Source organism: Lethenteron reissneri, chromosome 54, assembly GCF_015708825.2.
Source record: "Lethenteron reissneri isolate LAM-NWPU_2019-01 chromosome 54, ASM1570882v1, whole genome shotgun sequence".
NCBI lineage: Eukaryota > Metazoa > Chordata > Hyperoartia > Petromyzontiformes > Petromyzontidae > Lethenteron > Lethenteron reissneri.
In genome coordinates, this window is record NC_083832.1 from 2,230,936 (window position 1) to 2,250,234 (window position 19,299).

Genomic DNA, 19,299 nt, shown 5'->3' on the forward strand with positions numbered 1-19,299 from the left:
ATCAAGATCTATAAACAGACATAACTTCAGCCGAGAAGATGGATACAAATTCGAACAATCATTGAAGGATGTTATTAACCAGGTAATACCTTAACTGGTTTGTGGTTGTTTCCATCCTACCTGCCGTTTATTAGTACATGTATTGTATCATCCATATAGAGGTTTGTTGGGTTAGAGCGCGTAAATATATAAATGTGTCGATAAACCCGCCACCACCCGACACAGCCCACTAGTGAGGTTGTCACGTGAACAGACCGTGGCCAATTCCTCACTCGGACAGCACTAACCGGTGTGTGGAGAGCCAAGCCACAACACTGCCCATAGACTAACACTGCCCATAGACAACACTGCCCATAGACTAACACTGCCCATAGACTAACACTGCCCATAGACTAACACTGCCCATAGACTAACACGGCCCATAGACTAACACTGCCCATAGACTAACACTGCCCATAGACTAACACTGCCATAGACTAACACTGCCCATAGACTAACACTGCCCATAGACTAACACTGCCCATAGACTAACACTGCCCATAGACTAACACTGCCCATAGTCTATTCTATTCTTGCGTACGGCAAGATGATCATGAGCTGGATGGCACAGTCTGCTGCTGCTGCTGCTCAGCATACGACGAGAGCGAGAGAGTTCGTGTCGCTGTTCTCCTCCTCCTCCGTTGAAGCAGCGCACACGACCCCAGGGGGCTCACGGTGTGACCGGCATGGCCAGTCGCACGGCTGTGGCTTGTCTCTCATGTGTCTCTGTGAGTCTCTGTGAGTCTCCGTGTCTCTGTGTGTCTCTGTGAGTCTCTGTGCGTCTCTGTGTGTCTCTCATGTGTCTCTGAGTCTCTGTGGGTCTGTGTGTCTCTGTGAGTCTCTGTGTGTCTGTGTATCTCTGTTGCTTCTCTCATGTGTCTCTGTGCGTCTCTGTGTGTCTCTGTGTGTCTCTATGAGTTTCTGTGTGTCTCTGGGTGTTTCTTTGCGTGGTCTATGTGTCTCTATGGGTCTGTGTTTATCTACGAGTCTCTGTGTGTCTCTCATGTGTCTCTATGAGTCTGTGTGTGTCTGTGTGCGTCTCTGCGGGTCTCTGTGGATCAGTCTCTATGGGTTTACTATAGGGTCCATGGTGGTGATTACACTGAGCGGCAGAGAGTGGAGCACGAGGGTCAGAGAGCACCCCACAGGGTAGGACGTCCACGTGGGTCAGAGAGCACCCCACAGGGTAGGGACGTCACGTGGGTCTCCGTCCAGCAGTGGATGGACCGCGGTGGTGCCATGCGTATCTCTGTGTGTCTCTATGAGTCTCTGTGTGTCTCTGTGCGTGTCTCTGTGCGTATCTCTGCGTGTCTCTGTGTGTGTCTCTGTGCGTGTCTCTGCATGTGTCTCTGAGTCTCTGTGTGTCTCTGTGAGTGTCTCTCTGAGTCTCTCTGTGTCTCTGTGCGTGTCTCTGTGTGTCTGTGTGTGTCTCTGTGTGTGTCTCTGTGAGTCTCTGTGTGTCTCTGTGTGTGTCTCTGTGCGTGTCTCTGTGTGTGTCTCTGTGCGTCTTTGTGTGTGTCTCTGTGCGTGTCTCTGTGCGTGTCTCTGTGCGTGTCTCTGTGTGTGTCTCTGCGTGTCTCTATGAGTCTGTGCGTGTCTCTATGCGTGTCTCTCTGAGTATCTGTGTGTCTCTGTGTGGTCTCTGTGCGTGTCTCTGTGTGTGCACAGGTCAGAGAGCCATGTGGCCTCGCCACCTGTGGGGGGCCCTGACCCCTGTGAGCCGTGCCCGCTGGCTCCCGAGGTCATCTGCTCAGACGAGGAGGATCAGGAGGACCCAGCGGATTACTGCAAGGGTGCGAGCATCATCACCGTCATCAGCAGCAGCATCAGTAGCAGTAGCAGCAGTGGCAGCAGAATCAACATCAGCAGTAGCAGCAGAATCATCAGCAGCATCATTGTCAGCGGCAGCAGCAGAATCATCACCATCAGCAGCAGTAGCAGCAGTAGCAGCAGAATGACCATCAGCAGCAGTAGCAGCAGAATCATCATCATCAGCAGCAGAATCAGCAGCAACAGTAGCAGCAAAATCATCATCAGCAGTAGCAGCAGAATCATAATCATCAGCAGCAGTAGCAACAGAATCATCATCAGCAGCAGTGGCAGCAGAATCATCATCATTAGCAGCAGTAGCAGCAGAATCATCATCAGCAGCAGCAGAATCATCATCAGTAGCAGCAGAATCATCACCAGCAGCAGAATCATCAGCAGCAACAGAATCATCATCATCAGCAGTAGCAGCAGAATCATCACCATCAGCAGCAGTAGCAGCATCGTAAACAGCAGGGACATTAGCAAAAGCAGCAGAAGCTGCATCATCATCAGCAGCAGCAGAATCATCATCAGCAGAATAATCATCAGCAGAATCATCATCACCAGCAGCAGTATCATCATTAGCTGCAGCAGCATCATCAGCAGAATCATCACCACCATTATCATCATTAGCAGCATCAGCGTCATCAGCAGTAGCATCATCATCAGCAGCAACATCAGCAGGAGCATCAGCAGCAGCAGTATCAGCAGCAGCAGCAGTATCATCATCAGCAGCAGCATCATCAACAGGAGCATCGACAGTGTCATTCACTGTGTCTCCCCCCCCACCCCCGCGTGCCCCCCCCCGTACCCCCCCCCGTACCCCCCCCCGTGCCCCCCCCCCGTGCCCCCCCCCAGGCGGCTACCACCCGGTGTGTGTGGGCGAGGTGTACAGCGAGCGCTACCGCGTGGTGCGCAAGCTGGGCTGGGGACACTTCTCTACCGTGTGGCTCTGCTGGGACCTCGCGTGAGCACTACAACAACAACACAACCGCCATTCGCCACTAAGTGGCGGTGACGTCACCACGACGCTTGTGCCAGACCATGTGCACCTTGAGGCCACGTGAAGTGTCGAACGCCCGCTGGCAGGAGGTCACGGGGCAGACCCAGCAGGTGCCACGGGTCGACTGACCGAGATGACCGAGATGACTGGCTGATGCACCAACTGTGCCCCCTAATGTGCCAACTTTTGCTGTGCTTTAGTCTCCCGGCGCTCCGCTCGTTGTTGTGAGCGTCGCTCCTGGAGGGCGACTGCCTCCATCTGCCCAGTAGCGTCCTTCACGAGCCTCCTCCACAGAGGCCGATCTTGACACCGCTGGTACCAGTCATCGGCAAGTCCACTCAGCTCCACGTCCTCCTGTACCACATCACTCCATCTCTTCTCTAGCCCGTGCCGCACCTGTTAAGCCCCCTCGATCCAGCCGAACAAAAGCTGTTTAGGCATGCGGTGACTTGGCATGCGGGCTACATGACCCAGCCAACGCAGCCTTGCCTGCCGGAGGTGCTCACCGATGGGACTTTGTCCAGATCTTTCAAGGATTTGTGAGCTCCTCACACAATCCAACCTGGTTAAACCCAGGATGGATCGTAGGCAGGCCAGCCTAAATGTTTCTAACCGGCGAAGATGTTACATTAGGGGGGGTCCACGTTTTGCAAGCGTAGAGAAGGGAGGGAATGACTGTCGCCTAGAAGACCTGAAGCTTCGTGCGGAGCGACAGACAAGGTAGCTTCCACACAGCGTTACGCAACCGATGAAAAGATAATGCTGCTCGCATTATAATGCCGCTCGCTGATTCGGAGTGAGACCTCTGATGTTAAACCGGAGCCGGTCATAAACACACTACCCAGATATGGGAAACTCTCCACTCTCTCCACAACTGCCCCATCACCAGATCATCGGCATACATAACATGGTTGAGCAATAGGGAGCCATCCCTTGACCGCACCCGGGTATCGATCAGCCTCTCATTATATCTGTACCAGATGGAAATTCTTCCGGTACAGCTATTGAAGGCCTCACAAACTATGTGGTCAAAATAGATGTTAAATAATGTGGGAGCCAGAGGACATCCCTGTCGCACCCCAAGGTGTACAGCGAATGGCTCCGACTCGCAGTAGTTTTACCTGGGCCCGCTAACCATCATGAAGGTCCTTAATGATCGTGAGCAGAGGGTCAGGGACTCCGAAAGCACGAAGAACAACCCAGAGCCCAGGCCTACTGATGGTATCATAGGCCTTGACCAGGTCTTGTTGGAATCCCTACACCTCTGCTGTAGCAGACGGACAGAAAATATGGCATCCATGCAGGACTGCCCTTTCCTGAAACCACATTGAGGCTCTGCAATCCTCTCCTCAGCGTGCCTAACAATGTGCCAGGAAAGATCCTTGCCAGGACCTTTCCTGGCACATTGAGGAGTGAGATGCCCCTTCCAGTCCTGCGGAACCCGTCCAGTGGTTCAGACTGTTGTTATGATGTCATGTAGGGCAGTCTGTGCACAAACGCCACCCTCCCTCAGCATTTTACTTGGGAGATCATCTCTGCCCGGTGCCTTTTCTGGTCTCAGACTCTGGATCGCCTTCAGTACTTCCCTCAACAGATGGCACCTCAGCCAGCCACTCACAGGGGGTGACTTCCAATATTTGGGGCACCGCAGCCTCCACAGGGTCATCCCCACTTTGTCCCATGATGTTTCCCATGTTGAGGGATTTCCCCTCCCCCAGGACTTCATAGAAATGCTCAGCAAATCTGCAAACCTGTTCCTGGGGATCGGAGATTGGATCGCCGTTTTTTCCCCTGATGATGGTAATAGGTGTGTTGCTGCAGGTTACTTTTTGATGGAGTTAAAAAAGATTTGTGATCGCGGGCCACTGAGGCAGACTCCATCTCCACAGCAACCAATGACCACCACCCATCCTTGCAGTGCCTCACGGCTCTCTGAACCTCCGAGCGAAGGCTGCAGTAAGCCTCCTCATTTTCTGACGTGGGATGCTGGAGACGATTAGAGTGGGCCTGTCGCTTTTTCTCAACCATCCTGAACACCTCTGTCAGCCAGGGTCTCTGGGGAGGTCTGGACCGCGTACCCAAAGCAGCCATTGCAGCTGCATGAGTCACAGTCCTAAACCTCGTCCATTTACCCTCAACATCAGGAGGAGTGGGGGACGATGCCAACCCCAGCTGCAAGTGATGATTACAGATGACAAGTCGATGGTCAGAGGGCAGATCAGCTCCACGGTAGGTCCTGGTGTCAAGGACATGGGCCCACATCCGCTGGTCTGTCACTACGTAGTTCAGCAGATGTTCTTGCTTGGGACTTGGCATGCATCCATGATGTTGTGTGGATGCACCGATGCCAGAACAGCGTGTTGGTAATTACAAGCCCGTGGGCTGCACAAAAATCTAGCAGCGTCCTACTGTTATTATTGAGCTTATCTGGCCCATGCCTTCCAATCACTGCAGACCAGGTGCCAGCATCATGACCAACTCGGGCATTGAAATCACCCAACAAGATGACTCTATCCCGAGGGGCCACTTTAGCCAGCACCTGTGACAGGAGGTCATAGAAGGTATCTAACTCATCGGCCTTGCCTGCATCCCTCCACGGATGTTCGTCTTCGGTGGGGGCATAAGTAACCACGACCACCGCTCCTCGCCTCTGGTTGATAGGAAGGCGAGCTCAAAGTAGCCTGGGGCTTACAGCTTCCCACACCTCACCGCCACGCTCTCACACCCCTTCATTCTTTTGTTCAGAGAAGAGCCGCACCCTGATGTTTGGCAGTCTCCTGCCCCGAGTAGAGGACTGTCCACCCCTCATGGTGGCAGGATCCAGAACTGGTCCACCGGACCTCCTGAATGCCACAGAGATCCAGGCGGTACCGGTCCAGCTCCCGACAGAGGAGTGGCAGCCTCTCATCCGCAGTCAGCATTCGAACATTCCACGTGGCCATCCATAGTGGCTTTTTGTTGTTTCTGGAGGAGCCCCAAGGGTAAAGATTCAATCTCTTGGCTCTGCCAGATGGGGTTTGGCCAGGAGATGTCATAGAACACACACACTCTCTCACCCCACTCACCATATACTCACTCACTCACCCAACACTCACTACCCACTGACTCACCATTTTGGTGGTGGTCAGGTTGGTGATGTTGATGGTCATGATGGTCATGATGGTGATGATGTTGGTGATAGTGATGATGTTGATGTTGTTGATGTTGTTGATGTTAATGATGATGGTGATGTTGATGGTGTTGATGGTGTTGATGTTGATGATGTTGATGATGTTGGTGATGTTGTTGATGGTGGTGATGTTGATGGTGGTGATGTTGATGGTGGTGATGATGTTGGTGATGTTGATGATGAGCAGGGCGAGTGAGATTGTGGTGATGTTGATGGTGTTGGTGATGTTGATGGTGGTGATGATGTTGATGGTGGTGATGATGTTGATGTTGGTGACGTTGAGCAGGGCGTGTGAGATGGTGGTGATGTTGATGTTGGTGATGTTGATGCTGATGATGTTGATGTTGGTGTTGATGTTGGTGACGTTGAGCAGGGCGAGTGAGATGGTGGTGATGTTGATGGTGGTGATGTTGATGATGTTGATGGTGGTGATGATGTTGATGTTGGTGACGTTGAGCAGGGCGAGTGAGATGTTTATGTTGTTGATGACGTTGAGCAGGGCGAGTGAGATGGTGTTGATGGTGGTGATGTTGATGTTGGTGATGTTGAGCAGGGCGAGTGAGATGGTGTTGAGTTGATGTTGTTGATGTTGGTGACATTGTACAGGGCGAGTGAGATGGTGTGATGTTGATGTTGGTGATGTTGATGGTGGTGATGTTGATGTTGTTGATGTTGAGCAGGGCGCGTGAGATGGTGGGGATGTTGGTGATGATGATGGTGTTGAGCAGAGCGAGTGAGATGGTGGTGATGTTGTTGATGTTGGTGATGTTGAGCAGGGCGAGTGAGATCGTGGTGATGTTGTTGATGTTGATGGCGTTGAGCAGGGCGAGTGAGATGGTGGTGATGTTGATGTTGTTGTTGATGTTGAGCAGGGCGAGTGAGATGGTGGTGATGTTGGTGATGTTGTTGATGTTGTTGATGTTGAGCAGGGCGAGTGAGATGGTGGCCATGAAGGTTGTGAAGAGCGCCCAGCACTACACGGAGACAGCGCTTGATGAGATCCGCCTCCTGCGCTGTGTGAGCAGAACTCACCACTCACCACTCACTCACTCACCACTCACTCACTCGCCACTCACTCACTCACCACTCACTCACCACTCACTCACTCACTCACCACTCACTCACTACCTCACTCACCACTCACTCACTACCTCACTCACCACTCACTCACTACCTCACTCACCACTCACTCACCACTCACTACCTCACTCACTACCTCACTCACCACTCACTCACCACTCACTACCTCACTACCTCACTCACCACTCACTCACCACTCACTCAACACTCACTCACTCACCACTCACTCAACACTCACTCACTCACTCACCACTCGCTCACCACTCACCACTCACTCACCACTCACTCACTCACTCACTACTCACTCACTCACTCACCACTCACTCACCACTCACTCACTCACCACATCACTCACCACTCACTCACCACTCACTCACTATCTCACCGACTCACCACTCACCACTTACTCACCACTCGCTCACCACTCGCTCACCACTCACTCACCCACTCACCACTCACTCACTCACCACTCACTCACTCACTACCTCACTCACCACTCAATCACTCACCAACTCACTCACTCACTCACCACTCACTCACCACTCACTCACCACTCACTTACTATCTCACTGACTCACCACTCATCACTCACTCACCACTCACTCACCACTCACTCACCCACTCACCACTCACTCACTCACCACTCACTGATTTGATTGGCTGTCTGGGTGGTAGTGCTGTGATTGGTTGTCTGGGTGGTAGTGAAGTGATTGGCTGTCTGGGTGGTAGTGATGTGATTGGTTGTCTGGGGGGTAGTGTATGTGATTGGTTTGTTGGTGGTAGTGATGTGATTGGTTGTGTGGGTGGTAGTGAAGTGATTGGTTGTCTGGGTGGTAGTGAAGTGATTGGTTGTGTGAGTGGTAGTGACGTGATTGGTTGTCTGGGTGTAGTGATGTGATTGGTTGTGTGGGTGGTAGTGATGTGATTGGTTGTCTGGGTGGTAGTGAAGTGATTGGTTGTGTGAGTGGTAGTGACGTGATTGGTTGTCTGGTTGGTAGTGATGTGATTGGTTGTCTGGGTGGTAGTGATGTGATTGGTTGTCTGGGTGGTAGTGAAGTGATTGGTGTGTGAGTGGGTAGTGACGTAATTGGTTGTCTGGGTGGTAGTGATGTGATTGGTTGTGGGGTGGTAGTGAAGTGATTGGTTGTCTAGGTGGTAGTGATGTGATTGGTTGTCTGGGTGGTAGTGATGTGATTGGTTGTGTGGGTGGTAGTGAAGTGATTGGTTGTCTGGGTGGTAGTGAAGTGATTGGTTGTGAGTGGTAGTGACGTGATTGGTTGTCTGGGTGGTAGTGTGTGATTGGTTGGGGTGGTAGTGATGTGATTGGTTGTCTGGGTGGTAGTGAAGTGATTGGTTGTGGTGGTAGTGACGTGATTGGTTGTCTGGGTGGTAGTGATGTGATTGGTTGTCTGGGTGGTAGTGATGTGTGGTGTCTGGGTGGTAGTGAAGTGATTGGTTGTGTGGTGGTAGTGACGTGATTGGTTGTCTGGGTGGTAGTGATGTGATTGGTTGTGTGGGTGGTAGTGAAGTGATTGGTTGTGTGGTGGTAGTGAGTGATTGGTTGTCTGGGTGGTAGTGATGTGATTGGTTGTGTGGGTGGTAGTGAAGTGATTGGTTGTCGGGTGGTAGTGATGTGATTGGTTGTCTGGGTGGTAGTGATGTGATTGGTTGTCTGGGTGGTAGTGAAGTGATTGGCTGTGTGGGTGGTAGTGATGTGATTGGTTGTCTGGGTGGTAGTGATGTGATTGGTTGTCTGGGTGGTAGTGATGTGATTGGTGTCTGGGTGGTAGTGATGTGATTGGTTGTGTGGTGGTAGTGAAGTGATTGGTTGTCTTGGGTGGTAGTGATGTGATTGGGTCTGGGTGGTAGTGAAGTGATTGGTTGTGTGGGTGGTAGTGAGTGATTGGTGTGTGGGTGGTAGTGAGTGATTGGTTGTGTGAGTGGTAGTGAAGTGATTGGTTGTCTGGGTGGTAGTGATGTGATTGGTTGTCTGGGTGGTAGTGAAGTGATTGGTTGGTGGGTGGTAGTGAGTGATTGGTTGTCTGGGTGGTAGTGATGTGATTGGTTGTGTGAGTGGTAGTGAAGTGATTGGCTGTCTGGGTGGTAGTGATGTGATTGGTTGTCTGGGTGGTAGTGAAGTGATTGGTTGTGGGTGGTAGTGATGTGATTGGTTGTTGGGTGGTAGTGAGTGGTGATTGGTTGTGTGGGTGGTAGTGAGTGATTGGTTGTCTGGGTGGTAGTGATGTGATTGGTTTGTCTGGGTGGTAGTGACGTGATTGGTTGTGTGGGTGGTAGTGATGTGATTGGTGTGTGGGTGGATAGTGACGTGATTGGTTGTCTGGTGGGTGGTAGTGATGTGATTGGCTGTCTGGGTGGTAGTGATGTGATTGGTTGTCTGGGTGTAGTGATGTGATTGGTTGTCGGGGTGGTAGTGATTGTGATTGGTTGTCTGGGTGGTAGTGAAGTGATTGGTTGTGTGGGGTGGTAGTGATGTGATTGGTGGTCTGGGTGGTAGTGATGTGATTGGTGGTCTGGGTGGTAGTTGATGTGATTGGTTGTCTGGGTGGTAGTGATGGTGATTGGTTGTGTGGTGGTAGTGATGTGATTGGTTGTCTGGGTGGTAGTGATGTGATTGGTTGTCTGGGTGGTAGTGAAGTTATTGGTTGTGTGTGTGGTAGTGATGTGATTGGTTGTCTGGGTGGTAGTGATGTGATTGGTTGTGTGGGTGGTAGTGATGTGATTGGTTGTCTGGGTGGTAGTGATGTGATTGGTTGTCTGGGTGGTAGTGATGTGATTGGTTGTCCTGGGTGGTAGTGATAGTGAGGTGGTTGTCTGGGGTGGTAGTGATGTGATTGGTTGTCTGGTGGTAGTGATGTGATTGGTTGTCTGGGTGGTAGTGATGTGATTGGTTGTCTGGTGGTAGTGATGTGATTGGTTGTCTTGGTGGTAGTGATGTGATTGGTTGTCTGGGTGGTAGTGATGTGATTGGGTTTGTCTGGGTGGTAGTGATGTGATTGGGTTGTCTGGGTGGTAGTGAGTGTGATTGGTTGTCTGGTGGTATTGATGTGTTGGTTGTTGTGGTGGTATGATGTGATTGGTTGTCTGGTGGTAGTGATGTGATTGGTTGTCGTGGGTGGGTATTGAAGTGATTGGTTTGTGTGGGTGGTAGTGATTGATTGGTTGTGTGGTGGTAGTGAGTGATTGGTTGTGTGGGTGGTAGTGAAGTGATTGGTTGGTGGGTGGGTAGTGAAGTGATTGGTTGTGTGGGTGGTAGTGATGTGATTGGTTGCCTGGGTGGTAGTGATGTGATTGGTTGTGTGGGTGGTAGTGATGTGATTGGTTGTCTGGGTGGTAGTGATATGATTGGCTGTCTGGGTGGTAGTGAAGTGATTGGTTGTCTGGGTGGTAGTGAAGTGATTGGCTGTCTGGGTGGTAGTGATGTGATTGGTTGTGTGGGTGGTAGTGAAGTGATTGGTTGTGTGGGTGGTAGTGATGTGATTGGTTGTCTGGGTGGTAGTGATGTGATTGGTTGTCTGGGTGGTAGTGATGTGATTGGTTGTCTGGGTGGTAGTGATGTGATTGGTTGTCTGGGTGGTAGTGATGTGATTGGTTGTCTGGGTGGTAGTGATGTGATTGGTTGTGTGGGTGGTAGTGATGTGATTGGTTGTCTGGGTGGTAGTGATGTGATTGGTTGTCTGGGTGGTAGTGAAGTTATTGGTTGTGTGGGTGGTAGTGATGTGATTGGTTGTCTGGGTGGTAGTGATGTGATTGGTTGTGTGGTGGTAGTGATGTGATTGGTTGTCTGGGTGGTAGTGATGTGATTGGTTGTCTGGGTGGTAGTGAAGTGATTGGTTGTGTGGGTGGTAGTGATGTGATTGGTTGTCTGGGTGGTAGTGATGTGATTGGTTGTCTGGGTGGTAGTGATGTGATTGGTTGTCTGGGTGGTAGTGATGTGATTGGTTGTCTGGGTGGTAGTGATGTGATTGGTTGGTCTGGGTGGTAGTGAAGTGATTGGTTGTCTGGGTGGTAGTGATGTGATTGGTTGTCTGGGTGGTAGTGATGTGATTGGTTGTCTGGGTGGTAGTGATGTGATGGTTGTCTGGGTGGTAGTGAAGTGATTGGGTGTCTGGGTGGTAGTGATGTGATTGGTTGTCTGGGTGGTAGTGATGTGATTGGTTGTGTGGGTGGTAGTGATGTGATTGGTTGTCTGGGTGGTAGTGATGTGATTGGTTGTCTGAGTGGTAGTGAGTGATTGGTTGTGTGGGTGGTAGTGATGTGATTGGTTGTGTGGGTGGTAGTGATGTGATTGGTTGTGTGGGTGTAGTGAAGTGATTGGTTGTGTGGGTGGTAGTGAAGTGATTGGTTGTGGGGGTGGTAGTGATGTGATTGGTTGTCTGGGTGGTAGTGATGTGATTGGTTGTGTGGTGGGTAGTGATGTGATTGGTTTGTCTGGGTGGTAGTGATATGATGGCTGTCTGGGTGGTAGTGAAGTGATTGGTTGTCTGGGTGGTAGTGAAGTGATTGGCTGTCTGGGTGGTAGTGATGTGATTGGTTGTGTGGGTGGTAGTGAATGATTGGTTGTGGGTGGTAGTGAGTGGAATTGGTTGTCTGGGTGGTAGTGATGTGATTGGTTGTCTGGGTGGTAGTGATGTGATTGGTTGTCTGGGTGGTAGTGATGTGATTGGTTGTCTGGGTGGTAGTGATGTGATTGGTTGTCTGGGTGGTAGTGATGTGATTGGTTGTCTGGGTGGTAGTGATGTGATTGGTTGTCTGGGTGGTAGTGATGTGATTGGTTGTGCTGGGTGGTAGTGATGTGATTGGTTGTGTGGTGGTAGTGATGTGATTGGTTGTGCTGAGGTGGTAGTGAAGTGATTGGTTGTGCTGGGTGGTAGTAGTGATTTGTGTGGTATTGTGATTGGTTGTGAGTGGTAGTGAAGTGATTGGTTGTCTGGGTGGTAGTGATGTGATTGGCTGTCTGGGTGGTAGTGAAGTGATTGGTTGTGTGGGTGGTAGTGAAGTGATTGGTTGTCTGGGTGGTAGTGATGTGATTGGCTGTCTGGGTGGTAGTGAAGTGATTGGTTGTGTGGGTGGTAGTGATGTGATTGGTGGTCTGGGTGGTAGTGATGTGATTGGTTGTCTGGGTGGTAGTGATGTGATTGGTTGTCTGGGTGGTAGTGATGTGATTGGTTGTGTGGGTGGTAGTGATGTGATTGGCTGTCTGGGTGGTAGTGATGTGATTGGTTGTCTGGGTGGTAGTGAAGTGATTGGTTGTGTGGGTGGTAGTGATGTGATTGGTGGTCTGGGTGGTAGTGATGTGATTGGTTGTCTGGGTGGTAGTGATGTGATTGGTTGTCTGGGTGGTAGTGATGTGATTGGTTGTCTGGGTGGTAGTGATGTGATTGGTTGTCTGGGTGGTAGTGATGTGATTGGTTGTCTGGGTGGTAGTGAAGTTATTGGTTGTGTGGGTGGTAGTGATGTGATTGGTTGTCTGGGTGGTAGTGATGTGATTGGTTGTCTGGGTGGTAGTGATGTGATTGGTTGTCTGGGTGGTAGTGAAGTGATTGGTTGTGTGGGTGGTAGTGATGTGATTGGTTGTCTGGGTGGTAGTGATGTGATTGGTTGTCTGGGTGGTAGTGATGTGATTGGTTGTCTGGGTGGTAGTGATGTGATTGGTTGTCTGGGTGGTAGTGAAGTGATTGGTTGTCTGGGGTAGTGAGTGATTGAGTTTGTCTTGGTGGTAGTTGATGTTGATTGGTTGTCTGGGTGGTAGTGATGTGATTGGTTGTCTGGGTGGTAGTGAAGTGATTGGTTGTCTGGGTGGTAGTGATGTGATTGGTTGTGTGGGTGGTAGTGATGTGATTGGTTGTCTGGGTGGTAGTGATGTGATTGGTTGTCTGGGTGGTAGTGAAGTGATTGGTTGTGTGGGTGGTAGTGATGTGAGTGGTTGTGTGGGTGGTAGTGATGTGATTGGTTGTGTGGGTGGTAGTGAAGTGATTGGTTGTGGTGGGTGGTAGTGAAGTGATTGGTTTGTGTGGGTGGTAGTGATGTGATTGGTTGTCTGGGTGGTAGTGATGTGATTGGTTGTGTGGGTGGTAGTGATGTGATTGGTTGTCTGGGTGGTAGTGATATGATTGGCTGTCTGGGTGGTAGTGAAGTGATTGGTTGTCTGGGTGGTAGTGAAGTGATTGGCTGTCTGGGTGGTAGTGATGTGATTGGTTGTGTGGGTGGTAGTGAAGTGATTGGTTGTCTGGGTGGTAGTGATGTGATTGGTTGTCTGGGTGGTTAGTGATGTGATTGGTTGTGTGGGTGGTAGTGATGTGATTGGTTGTCTGGGTGGTAGTGATGTGATTGGTTGTCTGAGTGGTAGTGAAGTGATTGGTTGTGTGGGTGGTAGTGATGTGATTGGTTGTGTGGGGTGGTAGTGATGTGATTGGTTGTGTGGGTGGTAGTGAAGTGATTGGTTGTGTGGGTGGTAGTGAAGTGATTGGTTGTGTGGGTGGTAGTGATGTGATTGGTTGTCTGGGTGGTAGTGATGTGATTGGTTGTGTGGGTGGTAGTGATGTGATTGGTTGTCTGGGTGGTAGTGATATGATTGGCTGTCTGGGTGGTAGTGAAGTGATTGGTTGTCTGGGTGGTAGTGAAGTGATTGGCTGTCTGGTGGTAGTGATGTGATTGGTTGTGTGGGTGGTAGTGAATGTGATTGGTTGTCTGGGTGGTAGTGAGTGTTGGTGTCTGGGTGGTAGTGATGTGATTGGTTGTCTGGGTGGTAGTGATTGGTTGTCTGGGTGGTAGTGATGTGATTGGTTGTCTGGGTGGTAGTGATGTGATTGGTGGTCTGGGTGGTAGTGATGTGATTGGTTGTCTGGGTGGTAGTGATGTGATTGGTTGTCTGGGTGGTAGTGATGTGATTGGTTGTCTGGGTGGTAGTGATGTGATTGGTTGTGTGGGTGGTAGTGATGTGATTGGTTGTGTGAGTGGTAGTGAAGTGATTGGTTGTCTGGGTGGTAGTGAAGTGATTGGTTGTCTGGGTGGTAGTGATGTGATTGGTTGTGTGGGTGGTAGTGATGTGATTGGTTGTCTGGGTGGTAGTGATGTGATTGGTTGTCTGAGTGGTAGTGAAGTGATTGGTTGTGTTGGTGGTAGTGATGTGATTGGTTGTGTGGGTGGTAGTGATGTGATTGGTTGTGTGGGTGGTAGTGAAGTGATTGGTTGTGTGGGTGGTAGTGAAGTGATTGGTTGTGTGGGTGGTAGTGATGTGATTGGTTGTCTGGGTGGTAGTGATGTGATTGGTTGTGTGGGTGGTAGTGATGTGATTGGTTGTCTGGGTGGTAGTGATATGATTGGCTGTCTGGGTGGTAGTGAAGTGATTGGTTGTCTGGGTGGTAGTGAAGTGATTGGCTGTCTGGGTGGTAGTGATGTGATTGGTTGTGTGGGTGGTAGTGAAGTGATTGGTTGTGTGGGTGGTAGTGATGTGATTGGTTGTCTGGGTGGTAGTGATGTGATTGGTTGTCTGGGTGGTAGTGATGTGATTGGTTGTCTGGGTGGTAGTGATGTGATTGGTTGTCTGGGTGGTAGTGATGTGATTGGTTGTCTGGGTGGTAGTGATGTGATTGGTTGTCTGGGTGGTAGTGATGTGATTGGTTGTCTGGGTGGTAGTGATGTGATTGGTTGTCTGGGTGGTAGTGATGTGATTGGTTGTCTGGGTGGTAGTGATGTGATTGGTTGTGTGGGTGGTAGTGATGTGATTGGTTGTGTGAGTGGTAGTGAAGTGATTGGTTGTCTGGGTGGTAGTGAAGTGATTGGTTGTGTGGGTGGTAGTGATGTGATTGGTTGTGTGAGTGGTAGTGAAGTGATTGGTTGTCTGGGTGGTAGTGATGTGATTGGCTGTCTGGGTGGTAGTGAAGTGATTGGTTGTGTGGGTGGTAGTGAAGTGATTGGTTGTCTGGGTGGTAGTGATGTGATTGGCTGTCTGGGTGGTAGTGAAGTGATTGGTTGTGTGGGTGGTAGTGATGTGATTGGTGGTCTGGGTGGTAGTGATGTGATTGGTTGTCTGGGTGGTAGTGATGTGATTGGTTGTCTGGGTGGTAGTGATGTGATTGGTTGTGTGGGTGGTAGTGATGTGATTGGCTGTCTGGGTGGTAGTGATGTGATTGGTTGTCTGGGTGGTAGTGAAGTGATTGGTTGTGTGGGTGGTAGTGATGTGATTGGTGGTCTGGGTGGTAGTGATGTGATTGGTTGTCTGGGTGGTAGTGATGTGATTGGTTGTCTGGGTGGTAGTGATGTGATTGGTTGTCTGGGTGGTAGTGATGTGATTGGTTGTCTGGGTGGTAGTGATGTGATTGGTTGTCTGGGTGGTAGTGAAGTTATTGGTTGTGTGGGTGGTAGTGATGTGATTGGTTGTCTGGGTGGTAGTGATGTGATTGGTTGTGTGGGGTGGTAGTGATGTGATTGGTTGTCTGGGTGGTAGTGATGTGATTGGTTGTCTGGGTGGTAGTGAAGTGATTGGTTGTGTGGGTGGTAGTGATGTGATTGGTTGTCTGGGTGGTAGTGATGTGATTGGTTGTCTGGGTGGTAGTGATGTGATTGGTTGTCTGGGTGGTAGTGATGTGATTGGTTGTCTGGGTGGTAGTGAAGTGATTGGTTGTCTGGGTGGTAGTGATGTGATTGGTTGTCTGGGTGGTAGTGATGTGATTGGTTGTCTGGGTGGTAGTGATGTGATTGGTTGTCTGGGTGGTAGTGAAGTGATTGGTTGTCTGGGTGGTAGTGATGTGATTGGTTGTGTGGGTGGTAGTGATGTGATTGGTTGTCTGGGTGGTAGTGATGTGATTGGTTGTCTGGGTGGTAGTGAAGTGATTGGTTGTGTGGGTGGTAGTGATGTGATTGGTTGTGTGGGTGGTAGTGATGTGATTGGTTGTGTGGGTGGTAGTGAAGTGATTGGTTGTGTGGGTGGTAGTGAAGTGATTGGTTGTGTGGGTGGTAGTGATGTGATTGGTTGTCTGGGTGGTAGTGATGTGATTGGTTGTGTGGGTGGTAGTGATGTGATTGGTTGTCTGGGTGGTAGTGATATGATTGGCTGTCTGGGTGGTAGTGAAGTGATTGGTTGTCTGGGTGGTAGTGAAGTGATTGGCTGTCTGGGTGGTAGTGATGTGATTGGTTGTGTGGGTGGTAGTGAAGTGATTGGTTGTGTGGGTGGTAGTGATGTGATTGGTTGTCTGGGTGGTAGTGATGTGATTGGTTGTCTGGGTGGTAGTGATGTGATTGGTTGTCTGGGTGGTAGTGATGTGATTGGTTGTCTGGGTGGTAGTGATGTGATTGGTTGTGTGGGTGGTAGTGATGTGATTGGTTGTGTGGGTGGTAGTGATGTGATTGGTTGTGTGGGTGGTAGTGATGTGATTGGTTGTGTGGGTGGTAGTGATGTGATTGGTTGTCTGGGTGGTAGTGATGTGATTGGTTGTCTGGGTGGTAGTGATGTGATTGGTTGTCTGGGTGGTAGTGATGTGATTGGTTGTCTGGGTGGTAGTGATGTGATTGTTTGTGTGGGTGGTAGTGATGTGATTGGTTGTGTGAGTGGTAGTGAAGTGATTGGTTGTCTGGGTGGTAGTGAAGTGATTGGTTGTGTGGGTGGTAGTGATGTGATTGGTTGTGTGAGTGGTAGTGAAGTGATTGGTTGTCTGGGTGGTAGTGATGTGATTGGCTGTCTGGGTGGTAGTGAAGTGATTGGTTGTGTGGGTGGTAGTGAAGTGATTGGTTGTCTGGGTGGTAGTGATGTGATTGGCTGTCTGGGTGGTAGTGAAGTGATTGGTTGTGTGGGTGGTAGTGAAGTGATTGGTTGTCTGGGTGGTAGTGATGTGATTGGTTGTGTGAGTGGTAGTGAAGTGATTGGTTGTGTGGGTGGTAGTGATGTGATTGGTTGTCTGGGTGGTAGTGATGTGATTGGTTGTGTGGGTGGTAGTGATGTGATTGGTTGTCTGGGTGGTAGTGATGTGATTGGTTGTCTGGGTGGTAGTGATGTGATTGGTTGTGTGGGTGGTAGTGATGTGATTGGTTGTCTGGGTGGTAGTGATGTGATTGGTTGTCTGGGTGGTAGTGATGTGATTGGTTGTCTGGGTGGTAGTGATGTGATTGGTTGTCTGGGTGGTAGTGATGTGATTGGTTGTGTGGGTGGTAGTGATGTGATTGGTTGTGTGGGTGGTAGTGATGTGATTGGTTGTCTGGGTGGTAGTGATGTGATTGGTTGTGTGGGTGGTAGTGATGTGATTGGTTGTGTGAGTGGTAGTGATGTGATTGGTTGTGTGAGTGGTAGTGAAGTGATTGGTTGTGTGGGTGGTAGTGATGTGATTGGTTGTGTGAGTGGTAGTGAAGTGATTGGTTGTCTGGGTGGTAGTGATGTGATTGGCTGTCTGGGTGGTAGTGAAGTGATTGGTTGTGTGGGTGGTAGTGAAGTGATTGGTTGTCTGGGTGGTAGTGATGTGATTGGTTGTCTGGGTGGTAGTGATGTGATTGGTTGTCTGGGTGGTAGTGATGTGATTGGTTGTCTGGGTGGTAGTGATGTGATTGGTTGTTTGGGTGGTAGTGATGTGATTGGTTGTGTGGGTGGTAGTGATGTGATTGGTTGTCTGGGTGGTAGTGAGCTCGTTGGTGATTGGCCGGTGTGGCTGGGTGACCCAGGTGCGTGACGCTGACCCCACGGACGCCAGGAGGAGCCGCGTGGTCGCGCTCCGGGACGAGTTCCGGGTCACCGGGGTCAACGGCACACGTATCCTCGGGGTCACGGAGTCACGGGGGGTCACAGGGAGACATGGGGACACGGGGTCACGGGGACGGGGTCACAGGGAGACATCGGGTCACGGGGTCAACGGCACGCGTATCCTCGGGGTCACGGGGGGTCACAGGGAGACATGGGGACATGGGGTCACGGACTCATAGGGAGACACGGGGTCACGGGGTCATGGGGACACGGGGAGATAAGGGGACGTGGGGACACGGAGACACGGGTACACTGGGTCCGGGGTGCACGGCGTCACGGGGAGACGTGGGGACACGGGGTCATAGGGGCACGAGTACACGTGGTGACGTGGGAACATGGAGACACGGGGAGACACGGGGTGAGACACGGGGTGACACGGAGTGAGACACGGGGTGAGACACGGGGAGAGACACGGGGAGAGACACGGGGAGACACGGGCTCACACACGGGGAGACACACGGGGAGACACACGGGGAGACACGGGGTGAGACACGGGGTGAGACACGGGGTGAGACACGGGGTGAGACACGGGGTGAGACACGGGGTGAGACACGGGGTGAGACACGGGGTGAGACACGGGGTGAGACACGGGGTGAGACACGGGGAGACACGGGCTCACACACGGGGAGACACTGGGAGACACACGGGGAGACACGGGCTCACACACGGGGAGACACGGAGATATGCGGGGAGTCGCCGTGTGCTTGGCGATGGAGAGACGCGGAGACACGTGTCGGAGACAATGAGACACATGGGGAGATGCGGGCAGACAGAGAGACACGGGTAGACAGAGAGACACAGGTAGACAGGGAGACAGGGGGGGAGACACGGGGAAACACGGGGGTAGATACGGGATGGGGGGGGGGGGCACGGGGGGTGGGGGAGACACGGGGTGAGGCACGGGATGGAGACATGGGGGGAGACACGGGGTGAGACACGGGGGGGTGAGACACGGGATGGAGACACGGGGGGTGAGACACACGGGGGGTGAGACACGGGGTTGTCGCTGTGACCTTGACGAGCGCGCTGCGCTGCGCTAGACGTGTGCGTGGTGATGGAGCTGCTGGGCGCCCACCTGCTGCGCTGGATCGCTCGCTCGCACTACCACGGCCTGCCGCTCGCCTGCGTGCGCGCCATCACCACGCAGGTACACGCCATCGTCACCATCATCGTCACCATCATCGTCACCATCATCGTCACCGCCGTCACCATCGTCATCATCATCAACACCACCATCACCGCCATCACCACGCAGGTACACGCCACCATCACCACCATCGTCACCATCATCACCATCGTCACCATCGTCACCATCATCACCATCACCACCATCGTCACCATCACCGCCATCACCACGCAGGTACGCGCCACCATCGTCACCATCAACACCACCATCACTGCCATCACCATCGCCACCATCACCGCCATCATCATCACCATCACCGCCATCAC

The 19,299-nt window shown here is 51.3% G+C and overlaps 1 protein-coding gene across 1 annotated transcript in view; it reads left to right on the forward strand.

Annotated features, from left to right (window-relative positions):
* Nucleotides 1-1,684: 1,684 nt before the first annotated feature.
* Nucleotides 1,685-19,299, forward strand: part of LOC133356458 (SRSF protein kinase 2-like) — a gene marked incomplete at its 5' end in the record, with an annotated part of 42,726 nt that continues 25,111 nt past the window's right edge. Inside the window, 5 exons of the mRNA XM_061573991.1 lie at nucleotides 1,685-1,832; nucleotides 2,707-2,815; nucleotides 6,950-7,037; nucleotides 17,769-17,856; nucleotides 18,888-18,994. Of these exons, the coding sequence (XP_061429975.1) occupies nucleotides 1,685-1,832; nucleotides 2,707-2,815; nucleotides 6,950-7,037; nucleotides 17,769-17,856; nucleotides 18,888-18,994 (540 nt within the window). The remainder of the gene's footprint in view (nucleotides 1,833-2,706; nucleotides 2,816-6,949; nucleotides 7,038-17,768; nucleotides 17,857-18,887; nucleotides 18,995-19,299) is intronic.